Source organism: Falco peregrinus, chromosome 8 (genome assembly GCF_023634155.1).
Source record: "Falco peregrinus isolate bFalPer1 chromosome 8, bFalPer1.pri, whole genome shotgun sequence".
Classification (NCBI taxonomy): Eukaryota; Metazoa; Chordata; class Aves; order Falconiformes; family Falconidae; genus Falco; species Falco peregrinus.
In genome coordinates, this window is record NC_073728.1 from 1,847,997 (window position 1) to 1,862,865 (window position 14,869).

At 46.4% G+C, this 14,869-nt stretch overlaps 1 protein-coding gene across 4 annotated transcripts in view; it reads right to left on the reverse strand.

Annotated features, from left to right (window-relative positions):
• The window catches only part of PLCL1 (phospholipase C like 1 (inactive)), a 228,945-nt gene that overhangs the window by 42,197 nt on the left and 171,879 nt on the right, over positions 1-14,869 (reverse strand). For all 4 annotated transcript variants that reach the window (XM_055812011.1, XM_055812010.1, XM_055812012.1 and 1 more), the window contains exons 4-5: positions 9,450-9,525; positions 5,486-5,595 (exon numbers count right to left, since the gene is read on the reverse strand). In XM_055812011.1, coding sequence (XP_055667986.1) covers positions 5,486-5,595; positions 9,450-9,525 — 186 coding nt within the window. The remainder of the gene's footprint in view (positions 1-5,485; positions 5,596-9,449; positions 9,526-14,869) is intronic.

The window sequence follows — 14,869 nt, forward strand, 5'->3', positions numbered from 1 at the left end:
TTGGGGTAACCACATTCAAAACACATTTATCTAGTGAGATCTGGAGACAAGCAGGCATGGAGTAATACAATGAGCCCTGCATTTAAAGGCAAGCATGAAGTCTCCACGCCACGCAAACCACTCCTGCCTACTGCTCTTGCTGAACTATCACTGTCACAAGATGACAGCAAATCACAAGAATTTATGGCTAAGACACTATGGCTTATATTTAATCTATTTTTGCAGTTTCACAAATTGAGCACTGATGTGCTTCCGTCCACAGAGACGTGATGGCAAAAGGAGGGACATAAGATATGAGGAATTTTTCATAGGGAAGGCTAACTGACAGGGAAAGAAATAGATGGTACATGGAACACAGCAGCTTTATGGGGGCTCCCAAATTCACCATGCTCTGACTTAAGATCTCGATAGCGGAAATTGTCGTGCAAATCCTTTGGCAGCAATTCTATGCCACGCAGTGGAATAGCACGTTACCGTTGTACTTAATTACATGAAACGTCTCTAAGATTCTGCCATGCTGCTCTGTTGTCCACTTTGTAGCATGCCAAGGAGTGAAGCCATGGCTCTTGCCTAACTTCAGGAAAAGGGACTGATGTGAAAAGACCCAAATAAATCTTTCTTACAAGACAGTTTTTGTGTACTGCAGAATATCCATTAAAAAACACTCCCATAGTGCACTATAATAAGCCTTGAATTAAGGCTGTGATGGACCTAGTTCTTCCAAACACCAGCAGAAACTCTGTGTGGCACCGTTGTGCATGAGGTGCTTTAGAATAACAGCTGCTGTCTGATACAGAACCATAGAATATCTCAGGTTGGAAGGGACTCGTAAGGATCATTGAGATACGTTGCGTTTCTTCCTAAAGAAAACTGTTACCTTGCAGCGACGATAAATTCATCTCAGTTTAGGTGAAGCCAGACAGTCTGTACATACATCTTCCAGAAATCTGGCTTTTATCCCTCTAAGTAGCCTCAGCGTGAGCCTTTGAGGCTCTGCCACCCAAGTGAGAAGTCTGGATGCTGCAGGTCTCCCAGGAAACTGAAGGCTGACTGTCAAAAATGACTGTGATGAAGAAACGGGTCATTTGTGAACACCCTCCTCCAAAAGTGCTATTTGTGCGCAGTTTTGCTGCGTAAATCCACTTACACCAGAGCTAACGTCGATCACAACTACATTATAAAATTGTGGATTTCTCCCCCGAAGAGTGAACTGCATTAGCAATTTGATAATTGTATGCCTTCCGCATTCAGCAACCTCTCTCTTTACACATCTAATCAGCGTTAATTTAAAAGCAGGATAATTAGCAGACACACTTGTGGATGGGTGCTGAAATGATCCCTGAAAATTTAACCACTTGGTGTCCTGTGGTATGCACTAACAGTTGGAGTCCTAGTAAGACAGACCGCACTTAGGGCAGCAGAGGTGAAATCTTGGCACTGGCAACAAAAAAGACTGAAGAGAACACGAATGCATTTTGGAGCAGACTAGATTCAAACACGTGGGTGTTTCCCCCTTCTGTGTAAGACCAAAATAGTAAATGCCACTTTATCTTTGTCTCCCCGTGTTTCGTCTGTAAGTCAGTCAGTATGTCGGGACATTAACTACCTAGATACTTACCAGCAGCATGCAGGCAAGTACCTGGGAGTGCTGTCCCTAGCCCCGGTATGCACTGGCCACCAAAGCGTGGTAGCCCAGGAAAACATGTCTGCAGGCACACGAAGCACGTCCACGTGAGAGCAATAGATCCGAACCACAGCTGACACACTTGAACTTTGCATGTCTTACCTGCCAGGCTCCTGGGACTCGGGCAGATCCCAACTTCTTTGCCCGAGTAACCACTGCCTGGTCTTGCCTCAGTAAGGAGAGCAGTCTTGCAGGATACAATTTTTTTTTTCCCCAAACACCCAGACACTTCTAAAGCAGTCATTAAATCAGCGGTTCGCACCAGTGGCGGATGCTGAGGGTGCCTCGGCTACTGGCGAGTGCTGAGCGCAGACCCCGCAGGAGGGCAGATGGCCCCGGGGAGGCATGGCCGGCGCTGCCCCGTGCCAAGGGCTGGCGGCACACCCGAGCTGGCCTGTGGGCACGGCGCTCGTGCATCCCTGAGCGTACCTGACCCAGAGCCACCTTGTTAGTTCAAGGCCAGAACTGCCCTAATGAGGGTTCTCAGCTTCTGCCTTACAGAGCCCGGTGCCCCCCGCCCCGAGCACAGGCAGGAGGAGCTTGTGCCCACCTGCCCAGTTGGCCACACGTGCTGGAGGAGATGGCCTCACCGGGGGACGGCGGGAGGAACACCAGCATCGGGGGAGAAACAAGCATGAGCCCACGCACCCGGGTGAAACCCTCCACTCAGTGAAACGGGTAGTCATCTATTTTAAAACCAAGAAACATCTCATGAAAATTAATAGTGAGTTTTTCAGCAAAAGAGGAGGTCAGACCAGAATGGTTACCTCAGCCGAGGCGAGCGGCTTTGCATGCCTGTTAGGGTGCAACAAAGGGTCCCTAGCACTGTGGTCCCCATAAGGTGGCAAACGCAAAACTTCTTTTGCTACTTTTGCATTTCACCAGCACGTAACCAAATACAGGAAGGAAAGCAGAGGCAACGAGACGGTGCTGCATGGAAATAAAAACAAAAGCGAGACTGAATCTAGGATCATCGCCATTCCTGTAATGCTACTGTGAGAACGTGGTTCTTCAGCCCAGCGTGCTTACACAATATGGCTCTCAGCATTACTGACTGTGAGCCTGACGGCATTCTGCATGACACGGGACCAAATAGGAAGACATGACATTTTAAAAATATGCATCAATGTCAAGGTGACAGTCTGGCAAGTCAACTAAGTTATAACGTCCATGCCCTTACTAACATGTTTATGTTCTGGCACCGTTTGCCCTTACAGTGGATATTACTAATACATAATTAAGTTTATATAAACTAAGGAAGAAAATTACATATTATTTTGATTCATTCTCACCAAGTTCCTCTTAAAAGTACCTCAGGGAATTTTTAAACATGAAGAATGCCCACAATTAAGATTTTTGTAAAATATACTTTAATCTTGTGCTCTGTAACCATGTAATGGTTTTGCCAGTAGCAATTTCTTATTGCCACCCCTCTTTGTATTCAAAGCTTGCCTATTGCAATGAGTCTTTATAAAGAAATACATTAATTAAATACGCCTTGACTTCACTAGCCAAGGAAAAGACAATTAATCATCTCGCAGGCACAAGCACAACATAATACCTGCTATTGCTCATGGGCACCTCACACAGACTCACCACTGCTGCGTGATGTCATTGCCTCCGAGCACACAAAGAGGCTCTCTCCCGTCAGCACCGTGCCACTCACTCACCTCACCCAGTGTAAAGCAGCTGATGTATGGGCGAGATGTTATGGGCTACATTTTTTTTCTTTTCTTACATCACTACACCGACATCTAGTTAAATCTGTTTGCAGTGGCCACCCTGACACTAGATGTACGGAGGGCACCGATGGCTTGAGTGGGGCAGGGCTGTCGGTCTCTCCTCACCAAATCCTCCTGGGGAGCTCTTGCCAGCACAGAGGGGAGAGTCCGTGCCAACCCTGAGATGCAGCTCTAACCAGCAAATAGGTTTGTTATGGGCAGGGTCACTGAAGCACCGTATTCTTTAAGGGAAAAAAAAAAAAAGTTGAAAAATGAGAACAATGGCTGATGGCCTCAATCAGACACCTGAGTTACTACCACATTCCCAGTTATCTAATGTCAATGCTGAGCTGGTCTTCACTCAGAATGAAAAGGTATTTCATGGGCATTTATACCCATGGGTAGTTGCTATAAACTCTGCTAATATTTTATTCTGTGAGAAAGGTGAAAAAGAAGTTGTGACTTAGAAATGAAACATGTAAATTATTCCTTGACCTTGGCCAGATGTTTGAAGTGCTCTTCAATATGTTGACAGTATGTACTAGGCAGCAATTATTTTTGGTGGAAAAATGTTTCTCTGATACCCTACTTATACCTTCATTAATCACAGGTCAGCCTTGGAGGTGTGAACTCCTTGTTTGACAAACATCTAAAAATGGAAAAGTTTAGAGTAAACCTAACTGTGTTTAGAGTGACTCTGCGCACAAGGCATTTATTTTACCTCACACAGCTAAAGGTATTCAGATTAATGAATTCAAATTAAAGAACTGCCTAGTGCTTTTTGTCCCGTCCCCGTGTCCCCCCCCCGATATGTAGCTCCTTGCCTCAGCTATGCTGTGTGGAACGGGTCAAGTCCCTTCCATCAAGTTTGAACTGGCTGCCTTTCCTCCTCCGAGGGGCTGGGAACTGAGCCCACGCTGCCTCCGTTACTCACCTTCCCTCTCTCACGGTGAATCCAGGCATGCGAGGAACCACAGGTAACCCCCAGGTCTTCTCGAACCCTTCCCTATTACCAGCAGCCTCTCCCACCCATCCCATTTCTCCCCCTCAGTCTCTCTGTTCTCAACCTCTTTTTCCCTCTCCTGCTCAAGACGTGTTAGTGCTCTTTCCAGCTCCATGACACTGACACATGAACCTCCTGCTGCTCTTGCATGTTACCTTTAGGTGCCTGTTTGATGAAGTACATGGTAAAAATTTCTTCTCATCAGCTGGCTTGCCCTGGGATGCTAGCGGAAGGAAAGGCACTGGGGGTCACAGGGAGACTCTATCAGAGAGAGCAACCTGCTTCATGGGAGCTGGAGGGAGGGAACAGCAGGGAGAGAGCGAGGGGAAGTCAGTGTGATCTGTCAGAGCAAGGGAAACGAGGCTGTGAAAGACAGTGCGAGCTGAATGCTAACAGCCTCAATGTTTGGCTCAGGTCCTCTCCATGCTGTCTGCTATGGCTGCACCGGACCCTCTCTTTCCATCTTCAGCTGTCCTCGAGTAACTTCCCCCAGGCTCAGACAGCCAGCTACCACGATAAACTGTGGCTGGTCGGTGCTGAACCAGTAGCTACAGCCTGCGGAGTAATATGACCACTGTGCAGTGTGTCACTCCGCAACCAGGACAGAGGGATGAAAACCCCTTTTGCAGCTGTTGGGATAGCACTCAGCTTTTGAAACGTTTCTACAGGATCTACAATATTACTCATGTTTTTTCATGATAGCCCCCATTTCTTCCCAAAGAGGTGCTCTAGTTCTCATTTTACAAAACTAGTATCTGAGACATGATGATAGCGAACAAGTCACACTCAGGCTGCGTGGGGCAGAACAGACAACCAAAACCAGGCTCTTGGGCATACAAACCATAAGCCATCTTTCCCCTTTTGTTCAGGCTTAAGATAAATTCCCTTCCACAGCTTCCAAACCAGACAAGTAATTAGATACAGTTGATAAATCTCAATAATTGGGGGTAATTTATACATCCCATAAAAAAAATGCTGCTCCGGTATTAGTAAGACAGTACAAATAGATTTGCTGAAAGAGTAAAGGTTTGCTTATAAAGTTAATAGGAGACACGAGGTAGTGCTTTCTGTGCTTACCTTCAGCACTGTGATATTCCATGCAAAACTCTCAATGGCTTTGCTTAATTTTCTTCCTTTCAAACCTTCCTTTGTCCCGAGGTTATGAAGCTCTTCATGGAATTCCATTCCTAAAAATACAGATTGCTACATCACCCAGTGCACAATTGATTTTCCATATAAAATGCTCAGTAAGCATTTTCAGTCTCGCAGCAGGTACTTCCTGCAACTTTTTTTGTTTCCCCCACTTCCCTGGTATGACTCCACCCTGGAAAGCATCTTCCAGAATAAAAGGGGCACGTGCAATTTTGTGGTTGTGCTTCCACTTTGTACGTAACTGTCCTTTCCAGTGCTGGTGTCCCCCGCAGGCACGTGCCTGGTCCCTGCACAAACACCCCTCCCAGCACCCCTGCCTGCAGCTTGCGTTGCTGGCAGCACTGCACCAAAAGGCAATCGCTTGTCGCTTTGCTTGAATACATGATTTTGTACCTTGGAAGGCAGTCTGACAGATGTGGAAGATACCTGGTTCAGCACAGCAAATACAGGCTCAAACGCACAGCTCCTCATTAATCTTAATCAGCCATACAGAAAGCTCTTGTACTTCACAATGATAAATCATGTCAGAAACACATACCACTAATCACAGGATTGCTATTCCTGCAGCCTGGAGAACTGAGACTTCCAACCCCAGCCCTGGGAATTGTTAAATTTCATTGCCAGTTTCTGCGGCAAGTGTCTGCAAATCTGTTGCTGGATATAAGAATTCAGGAAATCTGGAAGCAGATTAAAAACCTTAACAATTACAATTAGCCCACCGATTCCACAAGATTTGCACAGTGTATGCCAACATGCCTCTGAGCCCGGTGTGGATTAAGAGACAAAACAGAGACAGAGCTGTTTGTGCTCCCTTAATCTGTACCTTGCAAAGGCCAAATGGGCACCAAATCCCTCCAAAGCATCTGAAGCCCATCCCGGTTGAACAAACCAAGTTCTGTTACCAGTTGTTTCATAGCTCTCCCTCCCCTAATGTTTTAAGGCAAACGTCACTTGCAGATTTGAGCTTCACTGAACCTGCATCAAAGAAATGCCCCTGGAGAGAACACCTGCCGCGCAGGCGCGGAGGGCAGCTCCGTGGGCTGCTGGAGGAGTCAGGCCCTCGATGGCCCAAGGCAGGTGCGTGCTCGGCACAGCTGGCCCAAAGCACTCCTGGAAGACTAACAATAGGTTTCTTCTTGCCTTGCACCGACTCCAGGAGCTCGATAACACTGAGGCAGTATCAACCCCACATAATGCAAGTTTTCTCTACTGTTTATTTTCCAAAACCTCACCCACTGACAGGTTTTGCCTCTCAAGGGTCACAGAGCTCCTGCAGCACCTCCTTTGGAAAACAGTCTAAACAACTGCACCCCAAGCAAGATTCCCCTGCAGGCGTGCCTCGTGCCAGCTGACTTATAAATCAGTGCAGTAAGTTAAAGAAAACCTTCAAATGACTCCCTTAGTCCTGCAAAAAAAATGAAGGCTAATGGTTCTCAGCTCCACGTGGACAGCCCCACCTTTACGCAGCGTCCTAGTTATTTTTCCCTTTGGACCTCACTTCCCCAGCAGTAGCTTGGAGACAGCGCTGCCCCGCAGAGAGGGAGCCACCAACATCTGCTAGGCTGCAGTAGGAGTACCAATGAAAAATAGCATTTCAGTCCTCCAAGCTGCTGCTGACCACTGTGCACTGGGCGGAGACTGCAGGTGGAAAACCCCAACAAAACCAGCCCCCTACGAAGCCACCTCGGGGTGCAGGCAGGAGCTGGGCACAGGCAGCCCGGACTGAAACAGGCACGATGTGAGGCAGAGGCCCGGTGGGAAACATCTTCAAAGGGAGCAGGACCAGGGCGAGGCGAAGGACAATGTCACAGGCAGTTAGTTGTACCTCTGACACCTCTTCATTTTGAGGGCTTCATCTTGGCACATGGTAAATGTTATTTCACAATTTGCCTGGGTAACATTTGCAACAAACTAACTTGCAATTGAGCGTGGTGAGGGGTTCTCTCCTACCCTTTCATCTGTCTAACTCCTGAGGCTTCAAAGAGCACTTCATATCTCTCCAGCCTTTTTCCCAATCAGAAACTATATTTTAAGGCAAAACAAATGAAAATACAAGCAGATACAGCAACAAAGAGAACAAACTTGAGAAATTAATCTTTTTGCTAGGGGAAGAAAAGAGAGGGAAAATGCATGGAACTCCAGACATGGGCATGGTGGCACAGTCCCGCATTGTGTTCTCTGCAGCATCTCCAGCCCTCTGTTCACAAAGATACCAGAGCCCAGGCAAGTGTCATGAGTTATTCTCTCTGTGCACAGCGCAGGGTGGGCAGAAAGTGCTGGTGCTGCTGAAGGGCTGCATAATTCAGTGCAAAGTATTGCTCTTAGATTATACAACCTAGAAAGCCCTCTACTGCTGCATTTTCCCCTCACTGTCCCACTCCTAAACCCTCTGCGCCTGATGAAGGCTTTGGGCTGAGGATGTTTATGCTGCTTATGCAGATGCACAGAAGCCAAGGCATGACACAAGATGAGGCCCATGAAACCCGGCAGGACAGAGCTCCTTGCCTCTCTTCCCTTTGCTACCCCAGCGCCAGCACGGCTCTGGAGCTCTGCATTTCAAAGAGCAAGGACTAGGTTCCACCCTGCTCTTGCACCACATAAAAATCAGTTAAATGCCGTTGTTGAAACAGCTTCCAGATTTCCTCTAATTAAAAAGATGAATTAAAGGATTTACTACAAAATACCAGTTTCATTCATTATTTACATTTAATTGAAGCAAATGGCAGTAGCCTGCATCACTTGCCAAATCCAAAAATGCCTATCAGAAACAATAGTTTGATGGTCGTGGTCCCAGAAGACTATGGCCAACAACACAAATTATATGCGGTAGCAAATGTTTGCATGACTGACCTTCAAGGCTTGCTGCAGGTTAGGAAAGGTGCAGCTGTACACCTAAATGAACTCACAATAGATTTGATTTCTGCAGTGTAAACCTCTAACAGAAATGCATTGCAAATACTTATTTGGCACGGTTTCCGATACATGAAAGCTGATGGATTTAGTTGTAGAGGATTGCCACTGCCAAACGTGGCCTCCTATCTCACTAGCAGGGCTTATTCTTCTGTATCAGTGGAAACTACAGGAGACGTCCCAGTTCCAGCTCTAGCCCACTAGCCTGAACAAGTGACGAGGAGGGGGCTGCATGACTAAACTGAATGGTGAATCACAGACTCTGGTGATTCCTACCACCCTGAAAAAGAAATGTGAGGCTGTGGCAGAGCAGACAGCAGGCGGCCACTTCCGAAACCACCTCTTCCCTTTCTGCTGGTGCACACGAGACAGAGCCCTAGTCCAGACAAAGACATCCAGTACAACACACCAGCAAGGTACGACCTGCTTTAAGCCTGCTTACAGCGGTTTGTGCCCGTACACCTGGCATACATAACGCACAGCCACGCAGATTTGCTGTGATACAATGGAATTCTATTGGCCTAAGTTTCCAAGGTCTACAACAAACCTAAACAGCAAAAGTAAGTAAAGGTAGGCAGCGGAGCTTGCTCCTGGGGGTTTCAAAACCTCTTGCCCACCCTGTGTTTAAGGGAACGATTTTGGCAGGGAATGGAGCTCAGTAAAGGCAGCAGGCTTTCTTACTCTCTCTTTTTAATGGAATGCCTTTCTTGTCATTTGACTAATTTAAATGCTGTCAGACATTTCAGTTGTAGAGCAGATGGAGAAATAGCTTTAAAGTTGAAAGAGGACTCTTCCCTGATCCCATGCCTGCACTGCTACTGGAGGATGAAGCTTCAGGAGGGTGGAGGCTGCCAGGGAAAGGCCAGGATGCTCACTTCAATACTGGGTGAAAGATGCTGCATTAGTCACAAACTGTAAGTAAATTATGGCACATCCTTTCCCATTTCCCATCCAGAACCATGCAATAAAGAAGGATTACCTGCTTTCTGGCACTGAACAATCTTGTCGTGAGTGATGTCTGCCGTCTCAATGAGAACCCTGCTCTCTTGAATCATCTGTCAGAAAATAAGTGAAAAAACCCCAGCGTTACTAGAGTTTCCTGCCACATCTATTCCACAGAAAAGTACAAAGGTTCAAACTGAAAAAGAGGTCTGCTCTGCAAGCAACACTGTAACGATTGGATCATTCCCTCCTATCGGGGCTCCCAGATCTGTATCAAGCTAAGTGACAGTTGCTCAGAAAACATTTTGCTCTGGAAGGTAAAAGAACAGCTGTTTTCCACCAGCAAGACACCATTGCAAATAACATGAGGGAAACACAAGTGATTTCAGAAGAAAGCAGAGTTAGCAGACAAACAAAGTTCATTCTGTGTGAAACTGAGCCCCTTCTAATTAGTAGTTTTCCTGAAACAAAAGGAGAAGTAAGTATAGTCCTTGACATAAAGGGTTATCAAAAATGTCACCAAGTCATGAACAGTGCTGATTTCAAGGGGTGCTTCAGCCTGTGCTGAACTTTATGCACTACAGTGGTTCAGACAGCGACAGTATTTCTTGAGTTTCTCTTCGGAAAAATTCAGACCAAAACCCTACCCTATCCTCAATATTTCTGTTGAAGTTTAAAAAGAAAAACCCCCACCAAAACTCAAAAGAGGCAGGCAGTTTCAACAAGCCTACTCACAGGTTTCAAGAGATACTCATATTTACGCGTCTTCCTAGGGTAGCCCACTAACAGCCAACAGATGAAGGGCCCATTGCGTGCCAAGCTCCCCGAGCCTCCCTCCTTGCAAATGCTATTCTCCTTTGATGGTAACAAACTTCCAAAACCTTTCAGAAGCCCGGGCAAGCAAGTGAATTGTTCCAATGCTATAATCTGCAGAACTGCAAAAGGTGGCACATACATCTGTTACAGAAGGCAAGAACATGCTGTATAACAAACTACGCCTGAGAATAATCTCGCTCTCCCGGGATGTACACCACCAACCCCAATCAAATCCAAGCAGCGTGAGAGCGGTGCCAATTAGAAATGAAGCAAACCGAACGCTGCCTAATGTTACATCCTGAAATTACAGAAGCCACCATCTGAAAGCTTTGCCAAAGCGCTACAACTGCTAAAAGCCTTCCTACTTTCAAACACACTAAATATGAAAACACAGCCAGTAGTTTCCATGATTTTACTGAAAGACACAGTATAACAGTATTACATTAACACTTGCCAATTAGCATGCCTCATTGTTTTAATTAGATACAAGGGAGCAGAGATGCTTCTACACCTGAACTTCCAAATTCTGGAGAAATTCAGATCCAAATTTTGCTGCTCATGCCATCTTCATTTCTAATTCAACCTATGAAGATAGGCTGCATTTAATAAAAATACCTATGCCTTTTCTTTGATATAAACAAGATTATGAGAAAAACAAAATCTATCACCAGCTTCATAGGCAGAGAGAAAAAGGCCTGATACATATATAGAGTGCAAACCCGTTTTTTAACAGACCATGCCCAGTGGATACACCTGAAATTGAAATTACTTTCAGTGGTATCCTTCCCATTTCATTCTTGCTACTTGCTTGTTCATGCATCATGTTGATTTTTTTCCTCTTTGGTATCTTCACTTGTCATCTAGAAAGAAATGACAATTTCTATCCACCGTCTGGCTTTTCTGTACGACAGCACACAGTTATTTCATGCTGAAGGAACCGTTCAGCCACCAGCTAGAAAGTGCTGAAGTTGGTCTGAGCAGAAAAGAGAGTGAGAATCTCAAAAACTTGCAAGTTGCTGCAGAGGCAGCCCTGAGCAGAAAAGAGAGTGAGAATCTCAAAAACTTGCAAGTTGCTGCAGAGGCAGCCAGCAACCAAAGGTACGCCTCTTGCACACGGGGGCATGAGCTAGTGCCTGTACCGCTCTGTCCAGCCAGGTGCTGCCAGCGTCCGTGCACCCCATGCACCCATCACCGTGGGCTCGTGCCCCCCCTCCCCTCCCCGGCTCTGTGCCTGCACTCCCTGCCCAGCAGCACGGTTGTGCCCAGGGAGGTCAATGCGGCTCAGCTGGGACAGTATAGCCAAAGTGTCCCACTCTCCGGTGCTCAGATATCTAAAACAGAACTTGACTTGTGAGAGGGTTTTTTTAAATATATATACATACATATATTTAGATGTAGCTATACATTATATATAGATATGTGTATGGCCACAGGAAATTGTCCTACCATGCACAGAAAAGCAAGCTTGAGAACCGTGCAGTTTGGTAATCTAAGTCTGAGCGTACCTTCCTCCAGCTACTGGACCCACTCCCAGGAGTTTCTGGCATGCTTGTTTTAGGATTCTCACACACAAAGGTATTACGTTCTTTTTTTTAAGAGAAAAGCGGCAATAGGATGTCAATTTTCCCTTACTGCAGAGTAGGTAGAGCAGCCCTCCGTTCCTTTGATGCTGACATCAAAGTCTGACAGCTCTCAGCTCAGCAAGAACAAACAATTTAAACCAGATCATATAGCAGTATTTAACCTGTTCCTGCCTTCCTGCCTGGCAGTAATCTTGGCAAAAATTATTTTTTATGGCAGCTTTATCCCATGACAAATCTGAGAATGGATTCAGAGCTCCTCAACTCCGTGGCTGGGTTAGGGGATGCCCTTAGTGCCCCAGCTGGCACTCGCCCGCACAGACCCCCTAGGAAACAACACGCTAGGCAGAAATAACACACCCTGGGCCAACTGGGAGAGACGGGTTTGGCTAACTGGGTGTCCGCCGCCTGCGATAGCGCAGCATGCAGGACTGGCATCTCTGTGTGACAGGCCAGACTGCTCCCAACAAGAACTGCACACGCCATCTCGGCGGGCACAAGATCCTGCTTCCCAATGCTGTGGTGAAGGACCCTAACAGTGGGACAGTGCGAGGGAGAGGCCTGGGTCTTCACCGTGGAGAAGCAGAGACTGATTCATACCGACAGGAGCACAACAGGCAAGGAACTGCTACCCAGGAACAGCAGGCTTGTGTTTGGTTTGGCTTTTTATTTCGGCTTTTTTTTTTTTTTTTTTTTTTAATCACATCACAGTTGATACTCTTCAAAGGATTCTGTGCGAATCCTGGCAACAGAACTGCTAAAACCCTCAAAAAATAACCAAATTAATTTGAAAACTTACTTTAATGGCCACCTGCCCCCCCCTGCCCCCCCCCAGGTTTTTACATATACCCAAGGTAGCAGCTTCAGGGATACTTACTCCGTAAACATTGTAAATGTCACCTAAAAAGCTAAGTTACTAGTAACTGTTTAGTGGAATTGATATTAACAATTTGTCCGTGTTCAATCTAATGTAGGTAAAAGCAGGGGAGAGACTCGGCTAGAAGCTAGTGCCCCATCCATGCTTTCCTGCTGGACACAGGACAGTGGTAGCAGTTCTGGCAGGGTTCCTGGCCACAGCAGACGATGCTGGCCAGGGCTGCAACACGTTGGCCACAGATGCCCTTGCTTGGTCCCATCCAACAGCCCCAGGGAAGACTTTGCTACTGTGGTTCTGCTCATCTATAGCTCCTGCTCACAGTCCTGTGTCACAGCATCTAGCTACGCTTTTTCTTTTTTGGCTGAAATGGTTCTGAAATGAGTCCACAGTCTCCCCGTCTGCATGGTCCTCTGCTTTTCCACCTGGCATCACATCTGAAGCCCTGCTTGGGGATGTCACCTTCTTCTTGTGGTGCCAAGACAAGAACCAGAAGCCCTGAACACAACATGGAAGGCTGTGAGATTTTCTGCTGGGAAGCTGAACCCATAAATCACACCATGGCCTGAGATTTTCAAGTCCAGCTTTGCCAGCAACGTTTTGAAATCCACCAACCCGTCCCAACTGTGAAGAGCGAGCTTTCTGATGTTGGCAGCACAGATTTCCATGCACCATTACTCTGCTCAGACCTGTGCTGAGCAGCGCTCTTGAGAAGTTGGGTAAGTCCCGGTCACCTGCCGGCAGCCCAGCCGGCTGCTGCGTATGTCGGCTCCCAAACGGCAGCTGGCTCCGGTGAGCGACTCGCAAAGAGCACGGCACGTCCCGCTCCCTCAGGAGACGGATGCTCCGCCAGCGTTAGCTCCTGAACGCCGAGCTTCCAGGGATTAACCTCCAAGCAACACATACTGAAAAGCAACCTTTAGAGGACAGAGGCTGGTAACTGGGTCCACTTGGAGTCAGTGAGGAAATTTTTAGCAGCTGCTGAAGCTGGCAGGATTGCTCAGCGTGCATTTCCCACGTCAGAAAGATGGTGATCAGACTTTACTGAGTGATCTGTTTAACGTAACTACAGGGGGGAAATGGATAAAAGCAGGAGTAAAGCATGTGAAACCTGATTCTGATACAGGGAATTAAAAAGCTACCCTAGCAAATCCTCCCATTGGGACCCCTGCCACCTTTCCGTGGGAGCAGGGACACAAGGGTTTGTCTGAGTCCCGGAGGTGCTAACCCTCCTGGAGAGGCTGCAGCGCCAGAAATGCTCTCACAACAAGTGAATAAGGGGCTTGTTCAGATTGACAAAAGATGCACATGGCACAAGTCCCAGAAGTACACGTCACGTTTAATTAACTAATGAGAATGAGGAATACAAAGCCTTATCTGCATAGGTTAGGTTTTTCTGCAAAATAGCCCATTTAATCTAGATATTCTTACGTAATGCTGAAAGCAAGAAGCCTAAACTTGATCAGTTTACCTGAAGCACCCTGTTAGAATCATGCCAGCTTCTCACAACGGCATGGGAAGCAAGAGCTGGCACAAACCTGGGAGCTCTCTCTTGTCCGGTACACGCGACCACGAAAGCAGAACAGACCATGGGCTGAAACTATAACTGACCTGTCTCATTAAGCCTCTAAATATAGGATGCAATATAAAATCTGAAATCCCATTGCTTCGTGGCAAGAATGATGCTTGATTTTGTCACTTCTGCTAAGTGCTATTTACAAACAAAAATACATTTTAAGTGAAATTTAAAATCTCTTAAGACTGAGGGCATCGTATTTTTACTCACAAAAAATTAACAGGCTTATTTATTGTCTGTACCAAAGACATTTTAACCACAGGACCAGTACAAACGGAGCAGAAAATGTTATTTCTTTTTACTTTTATGAACTCCTGTGCTAGAGACCAGTTTCTTCTTTTTGTTACAAACTATTCGACAAACTGAAAAGGGGAGAGGAAATTAACACAGCAGAGTCTCACCAAAAAAGACCAAAAAAAAGACATGAAAAACTCCTGGTGGCAAGTTAATGCACTGTCCTGCTGGGAAGATAAATGATACAAAAGGGATAGTTCAAAGAATCCTCTCATAAATATTCCAAAGTTTAGAACAGAGACTGACAACATCAAATGGAAAAGCAGCTTTCTCTCAGGTGTCTCCTCAGGGCTGTTGTCCCAATCTCCTACGCCTCT